This window comes from Carcharhinus amblyrhynchos, chromosome 4, assembly GCF_965287045.1.
Source record: "Carcharhinus amblyrhynchos chromosome 4, sCarAmb.v2.hapA, whole genome shotgun sequence".
Taxonomy (NCBI): domain Eukaryota; kingdom Metazoa; phylum Chordata; class Chondrichthyes; order Carcharhiniformes; family Carcharhinidae; genus Carcharhinus; species Carcharhinus amblyrhynchos.
The window spans coordinates 86,640,658-86,657,539 of NC_137327.1; the positions used below are offsets into that span (position 1 = coordinate 86,640,658).

The following is a 16,882-nucleotide window of genomic DNA, read 5'->3' on the forward strand; positions in this document are numbered from 1 at the left end:
AGCGAGTGGCCAGGTGTTGGCTCCCTGGGCGAATCCCGCAGCTGATTGGCCGTTCCGCCGCTCCGTCAGCTGATTGGTGGAAGGTGTCGTGAAGGGGCGCTGCTGATTGGTGGGGAGGAAGGCGCGGCTGATTGGTGAAGGGTGTCGGTGAGGCCGCGGCTGGCTGGAGGGGGGCAGTCGGTGAGGCCGCGTCTGATTGGTGAAGGGTGTAGGTAAGGCCGCGGCTGATTGGTGGAGGGCGCCGTGTTGGTGTCACGGAGGGCGCCACTGATTGGTGGAAGATGACGGGGCGGGTCCCAGATCACGTGCGGCTTTGTCGAGCTTTAACCGAGGGTCGGGTGGAGTGTAGGGCAGTGTTGGTTGTGAGGGAGCTGCAGTTTTAAGTCTGTGTGTCCCCCCTTCTCAACTCGCCGCCATGCAGCGTCCCTGTCTCCCGCTCGCCGTTGTACTCATCGCAGGTATGTGTATAAGAAGGGGGAGTGGTGTGGGTGCCCGCCGGCCTAGTGACGGCGAAAGCCTGACGATCAGGTAGGTACTCGATGTCCCGCTTGCTGCTAGGGCTGGCCCGGCCTTGGTGGGCTCCCTGTCATCTGGGTCCTCAATTGGCTCCATAAGCCGCTCGGACAAACACGTTATCTCCTTTTCTCTCCATGTTGCTGGGCGGTGAGCTCTGACCGTGCTGTCTGTTACCCGGCTATTGTTTAAAGGGCTGGAGAAGCAGTTGGGAATGGCTCTGCACTCTGCCCTCTGCCCATTAACCCTACACTCATCCAGTTAAATATTAGCAGCGTTTATGATTGCTTCAGCTCGTTATTAACCCGCTGATACAAATGTGGATTATTTCAAAAAAATAAACATAGTTTCCCCGAGAACAGTTATTCTGAATTTGCATTTGTTTATCTTCACTTTTTTTGAATTTTCTTTCTCCAGCTTTTTCACTTCTGGAGTTTTTTTCCCCAGTTTACTATGGAAAAGTTATAGCACTGAAGGAGAGCATTCAGCCCATCTTATCGAGGTATCCTTTCTTATCCCACCTGACCTATAGCCTTCTTGTTTACAGCACTTCAGGTGTGGATCTAAGTATTCTTTAAAAGAGTCTTTGCCTCCACTGCCAACTTGGGCAGTGAATTCCAGACACCTGCTACCCTCTGCAAAGTTTTCTTCATATCCCATCTCCTTCTACATAAGAACATAAGAAATAGGAGCAGGAGTAGGCCATCTAGCCTTTCGAGCCTGCCCCGCCATTCAATAAGACCATGGCTGATCTGTCGTGGCTCAGTTCCACTTTCCCGCCCTCTCCCCATAACCCTTAATCCCTTCTCTTATCAAGAACCCATCAACCCGCTTCTTAAAAATATTTAGCGAGGCAGCCTCCACCACTTCAACGGGCAGAGAATTCCAGAGATTCACCACCCTTTGAGTGAAGAAGTTCCTCCTCAACTCTGTTCTAAACCGCCTCCCCTTTATCTTGAGGCTGTGCCCCCTAGTCCTACTGTCTTTTTTGAGCGGGAAGAGTCTCTCCACCTCTATCCTATCCATCCCATTCATCATCTTATACGTCTCAATGAGATCTCCCCTCATTCTTCTAAACTCTAACGAGTACAAGCCTAGTTTATTCAGCCTCTCCTCATAGCTCAATCCCCTCAACTCCGGTATCAGCCTAGTAAACCTCCTCTGCACTCCCTCCAGGGCCAAAATATCCTTGCGCAGATGCGGCGCCCAAAACTGCACACAGTACTCCAGCTGCGGCCTCACCAATGCCCTATACGGCTGCAGCAAGACCTCCCTACTTTTATATTCAATCCCCCTCGCTATGAAGGCCAGCATCCCATTCGCCTTCCTGACCACCTGCTGCACCTGCAAGCTGGGTTTTTGCGACTCATGCACAAGGACCCCGAGGTCCCTCTGCACCGTCGCCTGCTGCAGTTTTTCGCCTCGTAAGTAATAGTCCTTCCTACCATTCTTCCTACCAAAGTGGACCACCTCACACTTGCCAACATTAAATTCCATTTGCCATTTCCTGGCCCATTCGCCCAGCCTATCTAGATCCTTCTGCAGACTCTCCACACCCTCCACACAATTTGCCGTTCCCCCAATCTTGGTATCATCAGCAAATTTCGACACCCTGCACTCGGTTCCCTCCTCCAGATCATCTATATAAATGGTAAATAGCTGAGGCCCCAGCACCGACCCCTGGGGCACCCCACTCTACCATTTGTATTTAAAAAGGAAACAGTTTTATTCTGCTGACTGTCTTTTTTTGTGTTACAATTTTGACTCAGTGAAATCACCCTTAGTTTTGTTCCAAGAGAAGAACAATTTCCCCTTAACTCCACTATTCTAGCCCTGGCAACATTCTTGTAACCCACCTCTGCACTCATTCCAGATCAATTATGTCCTTCCTGTAATGTGACCAGAACTGTACCTGCAACTCCATTTGTGGCTTTGCCAATGTTGCAATTCAAAATTGTCCTTTTACATCCTACCAATGAAGGAGATCATTTCATTTGCATTCTTTATGACTTTGTTTACTTGAACTACTGCCTTTAGGGACCTGTGTGTACTTGGAAGCCAAGATCTCACTACTTTGATACTTCTGTCTTCCCACTTATTGTGTACTCTCTGTAACTGTTTGACCTCCCTAAATATGTGCCCTTATAATTGTTAAAATCCATCTTCCACTTTACTATGACTAGTTGTTTGTCACACGTAGGCTTGTATTCACACTAATAAAAGAGGATTTTCATAGTAATTTCATATGTTGGTGATTATAGTAATCCTCTATACTATTTGGCCAATCTTTGTCATCTACAAATTTCCCAATCATGTCTAAGGTGTTCGTGTATTAATCATTAAAATATAACACAAGTCAAGGTCCCAACACTGACCCCTCTAGAACACGATTTGAGACTACTTTTGTTTTGCTGTTTCTTTCCCATCTTAATTGAATGTACATCCAATGTTTGTATGAGTTGCGAAATAGTTTTGTTGTTTGACCTTCTAATTTCTTGATGCTTTCATCTGTAATTGCTGGTTAAGGCTGGCTCTTTTATATAAGTAAATACTGAGGGTCTTGTAAAAGTACTTCATGTGCTGATCCATTTTAACCTCCTATCGTAACTAAGCCATTTGGTGCAGAAAGTGTACTTCAACCCTAGCAATCGTTGCACAGTTGTCATCTTTCATTTTCTCCACCACCACCACAACACAGGATTGTTGCACTGGGTAAGTGGTGCAAGTTGTTTAATGTAGGTGTATTTCACACTTCGTTGGGTATTATTAGAACGGAAGTCATCTTTCTACAGTTGCGAATATGTTGACTTCTATCTCTAGTAGTACTTCCAATGAGGCAGGACAACATCATGAATTCAAGGAAGTTTCTTGGAAGGCTTGCATGGTGGCAGAGGAATTGTACATTTGGAGAATGAAAGTTGTTACTATTAGGGCTCCTAAATGTGATTACTTACACACACTGTTTAGTTCAACTTAGACTTTGTGAATATTAGTTAGAATGATTCTCAATTTTTAATTGAGAAATAAAAACTTGTATTCGATGGTGATAAGTGCTAATGCATTATGAAAAGCTGTCCCTTGTTTCATTTCAACTTGAGCAAACTAAGTAGTGTAGTAAATGTGGTTGCAGCCCTGTGCCTTCCAGAAGGGAAGTTGTAATCTTGATTGTGCTGCTATGGCATGTCTGACATTTCATATCTGCTGCTTTTATCACAAGAGTGCTCCACTGTGTGCACTTAAGATATGAGAGAGACTAGACTAAATATTAGGGGTTTTGGAAATGCAAGTATTGGGGGCAAAAACTCAGTTTGGCAGCATCTGTGGAGAGTAATAGAGATGATGCTGTGAGTGAAATGACTGCAGCATTTTTATAGAGTTGGCTGTGGCCTCACTCTATTGCTACCAAGGACAAGTCAGAAGTGAAATTTAAGGAATTTTTGCCTGTATTGGGGCCTATTGTCTTTTGCCCCCTAATTGTATGAATTCTGGGGAAGGATCGTTCACCCTTGACTCTAGTATATTCATTATTGGTTGTGCTGTGCAACATCAGTCTATTTTGTGCAGTGACTTGGACTGAGAGCACCCAATTCAGTTTCTGAATCGGATCTTGTAGATGTAAGCACCTTTTTATTGTAATTCTGATAATACCAACCTGACTGTCCTCAATGTAACCCTTGTTGCAGCTGTGCTTTAGTCTGTGTAGTTCTGTACAATAGGTAATCATACTCTACAAGTTTAATTTGTGGTATGGTGGCTGAAGTGTTTGGCTGTTCCTGAGCACTGTCAAATATTTTTCAGGACTCTCACTTGCTAAAGCAGTAGAGGTTGAAGTCCACGGCAAGGATAACGAAACCTGCATATATGCTATATTGTCTGTCAACTTCACTGTCCATTATGAAGGAAATGGGACAATGGTAAGTAATGCAATTGATCTGCTGTACTTTATCAAATCAGTGAGTAGTCAAAGAAGTTCATGGGTTCAATCTTGTATGCAAGTTTAGTCAGGGTTCAACTGCTTCAGTGTGACCTTGATAACTTAGCTTGGAGTGAACTTTAGCCAGGTTTTAGCTCCTGATTACTATCCTGGGATCTATTGTGAATGGTTTTTTGGCTGTAATGGTCTGTAGTTGCCACATCAGACTGGCACTCAGTATTGAGCCCTGAAATAATATTCTTCAATAATTCACTCCTTCAGGAATGATGAGGGAGAAAATCTCACTTGGTACCATGTATACAATGTCATCATTAATAAAACAATTGCATGTTCTCTGTGCGCAGAAGGAATGATGTCAGTATTGAGGAAAACAAAGGGCAAGGACTTCTGTTAGCCTGAGTAACTACCTGGTGGGGCAGTAAAGCATTGTGCTGTATTATCTCAACATATGGAAAATGTATGTCTGTTGATGTAAATACAAAGCTGATGTACAGGCTGTGTTCTGCCTGCCTGGACAGGTGCAGCTACTGAATTGCTGGCATAAGATCGTTAATCCTTTTTGAGTTCAGATTGCTTGAGTAAATAGACATATTTCAGATGTCCTTTGATCCAACTATAGTACAGCAAATGGGAATGATTGAACTGGGCTTATAGGAACTAAAATAATGCATTTTTCTATTCAGACATTCAAGATGGTTTCCTTAAAATTGAAACTGTTAGGAGGAGAAATAATGCTACTAGAATGTGTATGTGCTTGCTGAGTCAGCATTATTTAGAGCTTTCAGTCACGGGTTATTGTATTCCTAAATTTCTCTACGTTGTCAAAGCTTTTTTTGCAGCATCTATTTTCAACCTATAATCAAAATACCATATTGCACCATAAGTCTTTTTTTAAAAAGTATTCCTTTAGCCAACATCTTCTGGAGCATGGGGGGGAAAAAAGGGAAGTATAGACTTGCACTTTATTGATGGGCTAGAGAGGCTATGAATCTTAATGTTTGAATGTTAAACTATCCTAGACTATACTGATTCCCTAATGGTTTATCTGTAAGTTCAAGTCCTGTTCCACATTGTCATGAAAGATCTTTTTAAGTAATGCACATTTTTTTTTCTTAATTTCACTAATAGTGTAACATGTATGCTTCCAAGAGGAAGGCACGTACTATAGGAAAACAGGAAGTGCCTGTTAAATGACATAGTATGTTCAGTGAACCATTATGATTGGCAAACTCAACTTTTGAGTGGAAGCGTTACCTCATGAGACAGACTTGTTCATACACTAGTCTCAATTGTGACTGATATTTTTACGTAATGGTGCAGGCCATTTTAAGCTCTTGTTCAGGCCTCAAACCAAGTATGTACTTATATCTCAGTACTATTATCTACATGTGCCATTTGTATTTTGGCTCCTAATCATCTTGAACATACTGTGCTTCATTTAGTTTTGACTGAATTGAACTTTAAAAGAAATACCTTGATCAAAACCTCACTGGTCAATCACTTAATGTATTCTGGTTGTTTCTAATGTAATGGGAACTTGCTGCTTTTATACTGTCCGTAACCAATGGTGTTATACCTCCTTGGGAAGGGGGAGCAATATACTTAAAGGTGTTTGCAGTTGTCAATGGACATCTAGACTAAATTTAAGCAATTTAATTTTGTACTCATTTATTTGTTCAGGAAAATACAACTTTTTGGTTGCCAAATTCAATATCGTCTAATGGAAGTGTTTGTGGTGGCAACAATTCCGCTCCCTTGTTGAAAATGAACTTTGGAACTGGTCACTCCTTGAGCTTAAACTTCACCCAGTCTGCTGGAGAATTTAATGGAGATGTACTCATTTTCACTTACAACACAAGTGATGCCAAACTTTTTCCTGGAGCAAAAAACAAGAGTATGGACTTATTATCTTGTTGATTATCTTGTATAGATTAAGGTGATCCAATCTGTGATACTTGGCTATCTTAAGTTAACCAGGGGCATAGCCCAGCAATGCACAACTTTTTAATGTAGTCTGAATTAAACTGAGTTGATGGTATTCATCTGTTGGTGTTGCCTATGCTTTTGTGAAAAATCCATTGGAATGCCTTTCCTGTCCCATCTACTTGCCTCAGGGCAAGTGTGCAGAACGTTGATGCTTAATCTATTAATCAACACATGCACATTTGCAGCCATGTCTTTGTTAATGCAAGCACTAAGCTGATCACTTTATTTTGCCTAAAAACTTAGTGATCAACCAGATTTGGTTGGTTCAACTCACCTGAGTCAGATTATAGATTCAAGCATGATTTTGAGCATGTGTTGTAGTAGGCTCAAGTTAAATGCAGAACTTGGATGGTAATTTCCACAATGTCACACTTTCAGATGACACTAAAGATTATCTGCCAGTTTGTAACCAAGTGAGTTGCCTGGCTATCTGGTGCCATCATAACTGCTAATTTTTTTCTATAACCAGTTTAGTGCACTCAATGTGATTTTTTTTTTTTAGCATTGAAAAACATTTGATCCATTGTGTCCACTCAAATGTATGCTCAGAATTTATCAAATTTGAGGATTTCTGCTTCTGTCATTCTTTTAAGTAGCATTTTGATCTCCTTCTAGCTCTAGGTAAACATATTTTCCCTTGAATCTCCTGTAAACATGTTCCCTGTTGTACCTTCCTTTAATGGGAATTGGGCTGCCTTGTCTGCTTTATTCAGGCTCCACTTTACATGTTTCAATCCTGCCTCCCCTCCCAGCCAATCTTTTATTAAATTAAAATTGTCCCACCACTTCCTATGTTGCAGTGACCAGAACTCTGCTTATTAGTGTCTTGTTGCATTTGACACTGGAGGGACTAGATAAATGTCAGTTTAGGTATGACTTCCACATTTTGTATCTTGAGTGCAAAGAGCAACACCTAATTTTTGGGCAGCATATGTTTTCAATTGATGTACTGTTTCAAATTATGTACAGCCATTTACTTAGGCACATACTTGATTTTTATGCTATTTTTGTGCTAGGATAATTGAAATAGCCAGATTCAGATCAGATGTATAACATTGTGACTAAATGATGTGTGATATGGTGCAGTGCAATGATTCTGTTCAGGCCCATTTTTCTGGGTTGATAATGGTTGGAGTGGGGGTGAAGATGGGGGTCTGATAGTCAGCCTGTGAGAGGGGGACAACATGGTGTAGATAGTCCAAATCTGAAAGGGACAGTGTTTTTCCTTTTTAAAGTGTCTTAAGAGGTACAGTGTAAAGATTTGTACATTAGGTGCATTGGCTGTGGTAAATGTACAGAGGGGTAGATGCTCTGGGCTGGTGCCAGCTTGAGGGGCTGAATGGCTTTTGCACTCAAGTTCTGTGGCTTCCTGGTACATGACAATGTTGGGAGGGCTGAGAACAGCTTTGATAGGATGCACATGATTGGTTTGTTTTTCATCCTTTTTTGAGATGAGAATTTGATATTTTAATGTACTTTGCCATTTGACTGAATTTTGTTTTCTGTCCCACTTTTAACTTGTAGGTGTAAAGCATGTGTCTGTGAATTCTCTAATGGAGCCTGCACCCCTTAACACCATCTACACATGCAGAAGTGTTAAAGCTATTGAAAGTGAAGCAGTTGTCATGGTTTTTTGGAATGTTAGCATTCAAGCCTTTGTGGAAAATGGAACAATTGGTAAAAATGGTAGGAAGATACTCCATTAATGTGAATAATCTTCATTCCGCTGGACATAAAGCTAGATTTGAGTTCAGACCCAGTGCTTATAATGACCTTGACTGGGCTTTACAAGGAAAAAATTTAAATGCTGTTTTAGGTATCTTGTACATAAAACAACTGTACTGTAAACTCTTGCATGAAGTACATTTTGTTTTCTTCCTCTGGTTGTAAATCCATTGTCTAAAGATTGGCTAGCCTCTAGCCAGTAACTCTTCATTATTAAGCTCCTCCCCTATTGTAGCTCTTGAACAATGGTATGCCTTTGATTCCTTAATCTCATTATGCATTGTTACTTAACAGAAGCATCTTCATCGAAATGAAAATTGCTCTAAGCAATTGTCACGGACTTAACTGATGTGTTAATCTTTCTCTTTCAAGAATCCTTCTGTAAGGCTGATATGCCAACCACAGTAGCACCTATTACAACAAGTACAGCTGCAACTGTAACCCCAATCCCAACTAAACCACCTCCAGAGCTGCCAGAAGTGGGCAACTATACTGTTAAGAATGGAAGTGATCCTTGTCTCCTTGCCAATATGGGACTTCAGCTGAACATTACCTACACAGAGAACAAGGTATTCCTTTTTTCCCTACATTCTGTTCCAATTTGCGTTGCAAGTTGATAACAATTTTTTTTCTCCCTCAGACACATTTGGTTAATATAGATTCCAATTCTACTGCAAGTGGACACTGTGGGGATAAAGATGCAACTCTTGTTCTAGAAGATATGGACACCACTATTCAGTTTCATTTCACTGTGGTATGTGTTTAAATTGTATTTCCTCTGCTACATTTTATGAAGCAAAAACTTGGCTTTGCACCTTTGAAAACAGCCATGTTCAGGACCTAGATCAGATTTAAAATAAGTCAAGGTAAAGAAAGACATGATTGTGATAATGGGTTAGTTTGCATGGGTGTTAAAAGTTGGGAGGAAGAGTTTCTGTTCTAGATTTAAAAGAAGCCCATATCAACAATGCCTTTGTACAAATGTTGGCTAATTAGCTGGGAGAGCATTACAATTTATTCCCATTCATGTATTTATACACTTTAATCTTGTATCAGGAACAGGAACCTTCAAACAGCTCTTCCTGAGCTTGGGCATGACCTATTGATACATGCAACTGTTGAAATTGTTATAGGGGACAGTCTCAGATTTGAAATTGACCACCTTCGTCTATGTCTTTATCTCGTATAAGTTTTCTAGGCCATTATGTAAATTTGGTCCATTGTTTTGAACATTTTAAAAAAATCTTAGATTCGTTTGAGCCCTATGCCACAACCTTGTGCTTTTGTTTCAGGACCAATCAAAATTCTTCCTGAAGGAGGTGAAAGTTAACATAAGTCTGGTCATAAATGGTTCAAGTAAGTATTCATAACCATAAAGTTTGCCTTGGTCAATGAATTGATCTTGAGGACTGAGCCAATTGTCATCACCTTTGGTATCAGTCCAATGCTTTAAGCCATTTCTGATCCTCATTGTAAATCTTGTATCTCACTTCTTTCTCTCTTCTCCTCCCACCCTCCCAGGCTACAATCCCTTGCTTTACTCAAAGTGCTTTGAAACAATTCATCTGAAACTGAACACTAGCAAGTTACTTTAGTACTAAATGATGCTAACAGAAGTAGGTCATTTAAGAACTGTGGGAGAAGGGATAACCAGCTGTGGTTATCGAAGGAGAGTATTAAATTAAAAGCTGATGTGTTCAGAGTGGCTAAAAATAGTGGGCGATTAGAAGACTGGGAAAGATTTAAAAATCAACAATGACTAAGAAGATGATAAAGGAAAGATTGACTAAAGCTAAACTAGCACTAAATATAAAAGACAAAAAGTTCTTACAGATATATAGAGGAAGCTGGCTAGAGTGAACGTTGGACCCTTGGAGGATGAGGAGGGATTTAGCAGTAGGCGATGAGGAAATGGCTGAGGTTTTAAGTTTTTTTTTTGCCTCGGTTTTCACGGAGGAGGACACGAATAGTTTGCCGGATATTAAAGGTAGAAGTTGAGGGCCTGAATGCAATTACTGTCACTAGAGAGGTAGTGCTTGATAGACTAATGGGACTGAAGGTGGACCAGTGGATGTGGTGTTTTTAGATTTCCAGAAGGCATTTGATAAGGTGCCTCAAAAGAATGGTAGGAAGGACTATTACTTACGTGGCAAAAAACTGCAGCAGGCGACGGTGCAGAGGGACCTCGGGGTCCTTGTGCATGAGTCGCAAAAACCCAGCTTGCAGGTGCAGCAGGTGGTCAGGAAGGCGAATGGGATGCTGGCCTTCATAGCGAGGGGGATTGAATATAAAAGTAGGGAGGTCTTGCTGCAGCTGTATAGGGCATTGGTGAGGCCGCAGCTGGAGTACTGTGTGCAGTTTTGGGCGCCGCACCTGTGCAAGGATATTTTGGCCCTGGAGGGAGTGCAAAGGAGGTTTACTAGGCTGATACCAGAGTTGAGGGGATTGAGCTATGAGGAGAGGCTGAATAAACTAGGCTTGTACTCGTTGGAGTTTAGAAGAATGAGGGGAGATCTCATTGAGACGTATAAGATGATGAATGGGATGGATAGGATAGAGGTGGAGAGACTCTTCCCGCTCAAAAAAGACAGTAGGACTAGGGGGCACAGCCTCAAGATAAAGGTTAGGCGGTTTAGAATGGAGTTGAGGAGGAACTTCTTCACTCAAAGGGTGGTGAATCTCTGGAATTCTCTGCCCGTTGAAGTGGTGGAGGCTGCCTCGCTAAATATTTTTAAGAAGCGGGTTGATGGGTTCTTGATAAGAGAGGGGATTAAGGGTTATGGGGAGAGGGTGGGAAAGTGGAACTGAGCCACGACAGATCAGCCATGATCTTATTGAATGGTGGGGCAGGCTCGAGGGGCTAGATGGCCTACTCCTGCTCCTATTTCTTATGTTCTTATGTTCAAAAGATTGCTACAGAAGGTTAGGTTGCATGGAGTTGGGGGTAAGATGTTAGCATGGATAGAGGATTGCCTGTCTGATAGGAAGCAGAGAGTTGGTATCAAAGGGTGCTATTCTGGTTGTTGACTAGAGTGCTGCAGGGATCGGTGCTAGGGCCTCAACTATTTACATCTTATATAGATGATCTGGAGGAGGGGGCTCAGTGTAGGGTGATGAAATTTACTGATGACATGAAGATGAGTGGAAGAGCAAATTGTGTGGAAAGTCTGCAGAGGAATCTGGATAGGCTGAGCAAGTGGGTGAGGACCTGGCAGATGGAGTATAATGTTAGCAAGTGAGTTTATCCACTTTGGCAGAAATAATAGGAAGGATTACTATTTAAAGGGCAAAAAGCTGCAGCACGTTATGGTGACAAGGGACCTGGGGGTCCTTGTGCACAAGTTGCAAAAACCCAGTCTGCAGGTGATCAAGAAGGCAAATGGAATGTTGGCCTTTATAGCGGGGGGGGTAGAATATAAAAGCAGGGGGGTCTTGCTGCAACTGTACAGGGTACTGGTGAAGCTGCAGCTGGAGTATTGTGTGCAATTTTGGTCGCCGCACTTGCGCAAGGATATATTGGCCTTGGAGGGAGTGCAGAGGAGGGTCAGCAGGCTGATACCAGAGATGAGGGGGTTGGACTATGAAGAGACTAAATAGACAAGGTCTGTACTCATTGGAGTTTAGAAGGATGAAGGGTATCTTATAGAGACATATAAGACAATGAAGTGGCTGGATAGGGTAGAAGTAGAGAGATTCTTCCTGCTTAGAAAGGATAGCAGGAGTAGAGGACACAGCCTCGTAAGGAGTTGGGTGGAGGGGGACAGCTTTTTTCAGAGTTGAGGAGGAACTTCTTCACTCAAAGGGTGGTGAATCTCTGGAATTCTCCACCCATTGAAGTGGTGGAGGCCAACTCGCTAAATATATTTAAGTCACGGGTAGATAGGTTTTTGGTAGGCAAGGGAATTGAGGGTTATGGGGAGAAAGCAGGAAAGTGGAACTGATCCACTTCAGATCAGCCACGATCTTACTGAATGGTGGGGCAGGCTTGAAGGGCTAGATGGCCTACTCCTGCTTCTATTTCTTATTTGTCTTGCCCCAACCAAAATATTAATTGTAATCATGATTCTGAAGAACTTTGAAACAGTCAGTTGTGATCCTGTAGAATTTTACATGTTAGTCTAGCTTGGGTCCGAACTTCAGTTTGAGCCAATACATTTTGATTCAATTTGAATCCTTCACTTCATTATTAGTCAGTTTCTGTTCTATTTGAGGTATACACCATTTCCTCTAATGGGAGAAATTAGTGTTGTTTAATTAGATTGTGCAGATGATGTGTTTTTACTGTGCATGTTAGCAGTAAATGTCCTAGTTCATTTCTTGATAGAAGAGGAATATCTGATTTTTGATTTTTCTTTGCAGCAACTGCATTTAACAGCAACAATAGCAATCTGAAGTTTTGGCAAGCATTTGTTGGAAGCTCGTACATGTGTCACAAGGAGCAGACCATAGTGGTGACTGAGCAATTGGTTATTAATACTTTTAATGTAAGGGTCCAACCATTTGAGGTCAAGAATGGTACTTTCTCTCGAGGTAAGTAACTTAGCATTATTTAGCAAACCATGGATGTCATTCACATCCATATGGTACCATCCCTATGGTTTTTGTCCAACTAGTCACAAAATCTTTCAATATTTTACTTTTCATGATTCTAGCTGGAATTGTTGCCTTTATGACTTAACTGTAAGAGCCTTTGCTTTTTGCTCTATGCCATCTATAACTCCTGTCCAACCTACTTTGTTTCTCTCAATCATTGGTGTCCCTTTAGAAATAAGTGAAGCTATTGGAGGAAAATCTGGTCAGGACAACTAAGCCACTTGTACACCTTGTTTAATCTTAATTGACAGACTATGAAGGGGATACTTGTCCAGAAGTATCCAGTAACTGTCATCTTTAGAGAAATGAACTAAACAACTTTATTGTATAGTTATTGTCATCTTTGTGTAGTATCTGGTGATTTTATCTGATATTATTTTTTGTCCACAGCTGAAGAGTGTTCTCTGGATGATGACAGCATTCTTATCCCTATTATAGTTGGTGCAGCTCTAGCTGGCTTAATTGTGATTGTTGTGATTGCTTATGTGATTGGTAGAAGAAAAAGCTACGCTGGATACCAAACACTCTAAATTGTTTTTTGATTCTCCAAATGCATAGTGATGTGATTTAAATTGCTGTTCACTGTAGTGGGTGCAAGTGCTTGCCTCTGCACTTCCTCTTCAATTGCACTAGGCTGTTGCCAAGTAAGTCTCTTGGGCAGTGAACTTGCACCCACACTTGATGCAGATGAAATGTTGGTATGCATTGCTGGCATTGAAAACTTTGTCTAGACATGGCATTGCTGCCAGGAAATGTTCCTTTGACTCAAATTGGTAAGTTTGCCTTTAGCTACTCCCTTGAAACTAATGTTGAATTATTAATTTGCCAGCACTACTACCAACATTTCTACAATAACTTAATGAATATGAAATCTAAAACTGAACATGTATTTACAAGATCTCATGTAGCTTGTTTGGCTTTACTTTGGAAACTGTATAAATGTTAATAGTTTGTGTATATAAGAGTTGGTCTTTAGCAAAAACTGCTGCATAGGGGAGATTTTTCAGTTGGGTGCCTTGGATTGTGGAAAGCATTTTCATTGTGTAATGTCTGTTCTAATTGGCATGTGCAAATATTTTCTCATGTTGACCACTAATTTTCTAATTTTGGGGATCTGGAGTTTTTCACATTGCACTCTCGTCACTGTGAAATTTTGAAAACTTTGACTTTTATCTTCGAAATAACTTGGAGTTTCTCCAAGTTTCTTTATTCCTGTGCCTCATTTGTATGTAAAGTTAACTCAAACTTGGCTTTATAATAAAAAAAACTTCCTGTAAGCTCATGTAGCATTTATTTGGGGTTGAGGAATGTAAAGGCTTACATATTTTACACCTTTTTTAAAAGGAAGTTACACTTATTAACCACAGCCATTTCCAATTCATCTCCACGTGGTTGAAGACTTTCATCTGAATAATGCATTTATTGCTCCTTTCCCAGTATGGTCAAATGGTATAGTAAGTTGACCACACTGAACCTCATACTTTATTTCCAGTTAAAAGTAGATTTCAGGCTGGTGGTCTTGACACTAACCAAGATTGGGACTGTCTCTTTTTTTTTTTGCCCTATGGTAGAACTCTGCTTGTGACTTCACAAATCTCTTGTTCCTACAAATTGAATTTGTTCAATGGCCAGAGCCTTTGTGCCCTGGTCTCAGTGAAAAGCAGCAAACAACTTGGAGCTACTCTCTCCACTCCAATTTTCATTTGGCTTAAATTGCTACCATTCAGCAACTACATTTTGAGGCTGAGACAACCTAAACCAGCAAGACAGGCATTCATGGACATCAATAGGTTATCTGATCTAGTTGTTTATCCAACTTCCAGATCACCAAATCTGAAACAATATTTTGAGAGAAATGCTGGGACATTGCTTGTTTTGCTAGAATTCAAACTAGCTAAAAATGGTTGCCTTAAATTTTTGCTAAATTTGTTTTTGTACCTGGAACCGTTTAAATTTGAAGTGATGTGAAATACCTGGATGTTGTTTGCCAAAAAATTCAACATTGCCGTTGTGAGCTTTATATAGCCTATAATAGACACACTAGCTTGAAGATGTTTATCTATTTCCAAATTATGAAATGCAGACCTGTGAAGGTGATAAATTTGAACAAATGATGTCCTTAATCAATTTTTGCTTTTGCATGCACCAGATGAATTGTGATCAGTTGCAGTCAAATCTTCTAATTGTATTCTTGCTTCAGGTTTAGTCTTGTTTACTTGATAACCTCCCAACAGGGATAAACTATGGCCTTTGGCATTTAAAGTGCAGTTAGATTTAGTAATGATTTTGCTGCTGAAACACCTGGTATGAATTTGATTTTGAGATGAACAATTATTGTGCAAGAGGTATATTGAACCATGCCTTTTTTCTATAGTGCCTTGTACCAATAAGCATTCCTATCTTGCTGCACTTTCATTGGGATCAATTGCCTTTCTAAAATGCTTCAAAGGGAATTTCTTGTTCAGAACATGGGCTTTTTGGGGATGACTTGTAATTAACAAATCTTTTGGCATTTTCCTCTTTCTCTTTGGTTACTGACATCACCAACCTTATCTAATTTCTTCAAATCCAGCTGAACAGTGCAAAACAAATGAGAAGTACATCGTACCCATTGCAGTTGGAGCAGCGTTGGGAGCAATAATTTTGATTGTGCTGGTGATCTACATCATTGGTCGTAGGCTGAATTACAGTGATGGATATGAGCAATTCTAAATTTTCAGTTCTGGAAATGTTCAACTAAATGCTTACAAATGTAAAATCTGTAAACAGTTTAATGAAAATTTAAGAGGTATGCTGAAGGACGGTTCAGCAAAATTTTACAAGTGCTCTGAATTTTGTAAAACCTTACCATAACAATTAACAAGTGCCCTGAACTTCATACGTGTTTCTAGGACGAATTTTAAAGGCTAGTATGTATGTTGTCCTCATTAAAATGGCTACTTAAACCCTTGTGCAGTCAATTTCACAATCCTTGGAATGAGCCAAGTTTGTGTGGTTGAATAAAATTGAGAAACGTGATGTTTAAATTGCCAAGAATAATTTGGTTTGAATTACAATTCTCAGATTTTTTTGGTACAGCAAAAAGTATCTTGATTGTACTTCACCCATATCTGTATACTTGTTTTGAGAATTAACGATGCACTTCCTCCACATAATGTTAAAACTTATACAAGCATATCTTTTACCACTAGTACTGTCTACTTGTACAATTGCCAGTCAGAGTATTCTGGGTCCCATTCTAGATTAAATCTTATCAAAGTCCAGCTATTACTCAAAGCCAATGTAAGTTACCTAGCTTTAATTTTTAGATAGTTATGCCTTCAAGTATTGTCCTAAAATAAAATTGTCTGTCTACTTTTTGGTTGAAAATCATCCTTTTTAACCAAGTTTGTTCTTGGGTTAAAGTTCATGTTTGACAGTTTTGGTTAGATCATAGGAGTAAGATGACTGACTTCTGCAATACCTATGATGTTTCTAGCACCACAATTTCACCACTTTCTGAACAATGTCTTGTTTTTGAAGGCTTTGTAGTAATACCAAATGGATGGATCAGTATAACAATCAGTTTTGTTTAGTACCAGCCTGGCAGTAGCTTAAGTTGTGTATGTATTGACCCTCGATTGCACTTGAATATACTTGTTTCTGTACCAGTGGAAATGTGTGCTGAAAATCTGTTAAAGCCAAAAACAGTGTAAAATGAAAATTGTAGTACCGTTGTTGGAACTAATAGTGGGGTGGACTTGAGCCTCTCCTAGCTTAGTACCTCAGTTTTTGCAATGCTGCACTGGCACACATGCAAACTGAAAGCAATTGGAGCTGCTTGCTCTTTCTGAACATTTTTGAAACCAGGGGTCTCTCTTTTTTAAATGCATTTAGACTGACACCCTTCTGGTGTTTCTAAAAGGTGAATAAACTTGCACTCAAACATGCTCAGTTAGATTGATAGAGTAACTTTGCATTGTCTACTCCAATTTGGGAGATGTGTTTTTAGGGCGAAGCCATTTTGTATTTCATGCAAATTTGCTTCACAGCTGCACTGCTCTTCTGGACCATTGCCTCTCCATGTACAATAGTTTGAATTTGTTCCAACTTAATCAACTGAATTCACTTAAGTCACTAATTCCACATTAT

General features: G+C 40.4%; 1 protein-coding gene across 2 annotated transcripts; it reads left to right on the top strand.

The window, feature by feature from the left end:
* The first annotated feature begins 316 nt into the window (after nt 1-316).
* LOC145342166 (lysosome-associated membrane glycoprotein 2-like) lies at nt 317-16,408 on the top strand. Of its 2 annotated transcripts, none has more exons than XM_080187460.1 (9): nt 317-458; nt 4,312-4,427; nt 6,128-6,341; nt 7,958-8,119; nt 8,531-8,727; nt 8,799-8,912; nt 9,451-9,514; nt 12,518-12,688; nt 15,324-16,408. In XM_080187460.1, the coding sequence occupies exons 1-9, from the start codon at nt 416-418 to the stop codon at nt 15,461-15,463; spliced, it is 1,221 nt and encodes a 406-aa protein (XP_080043586.1). In that variant the 5' UTR covers nt 317-415; the 3' UTR covers nt 15,464-16,408. The 2 variants fall into 2 exon arrangements, with proteins under 2 accessions (XP_080043586.1, XP_080043585.1); XM_080187459.1 differs by lacking the exon at nt 15,324-16,408 and adding an exon at nt 13,142-15,317.
* The last annotated feature ends 474 nt before the right edge of the window (nt 16,409-16,882 follow it).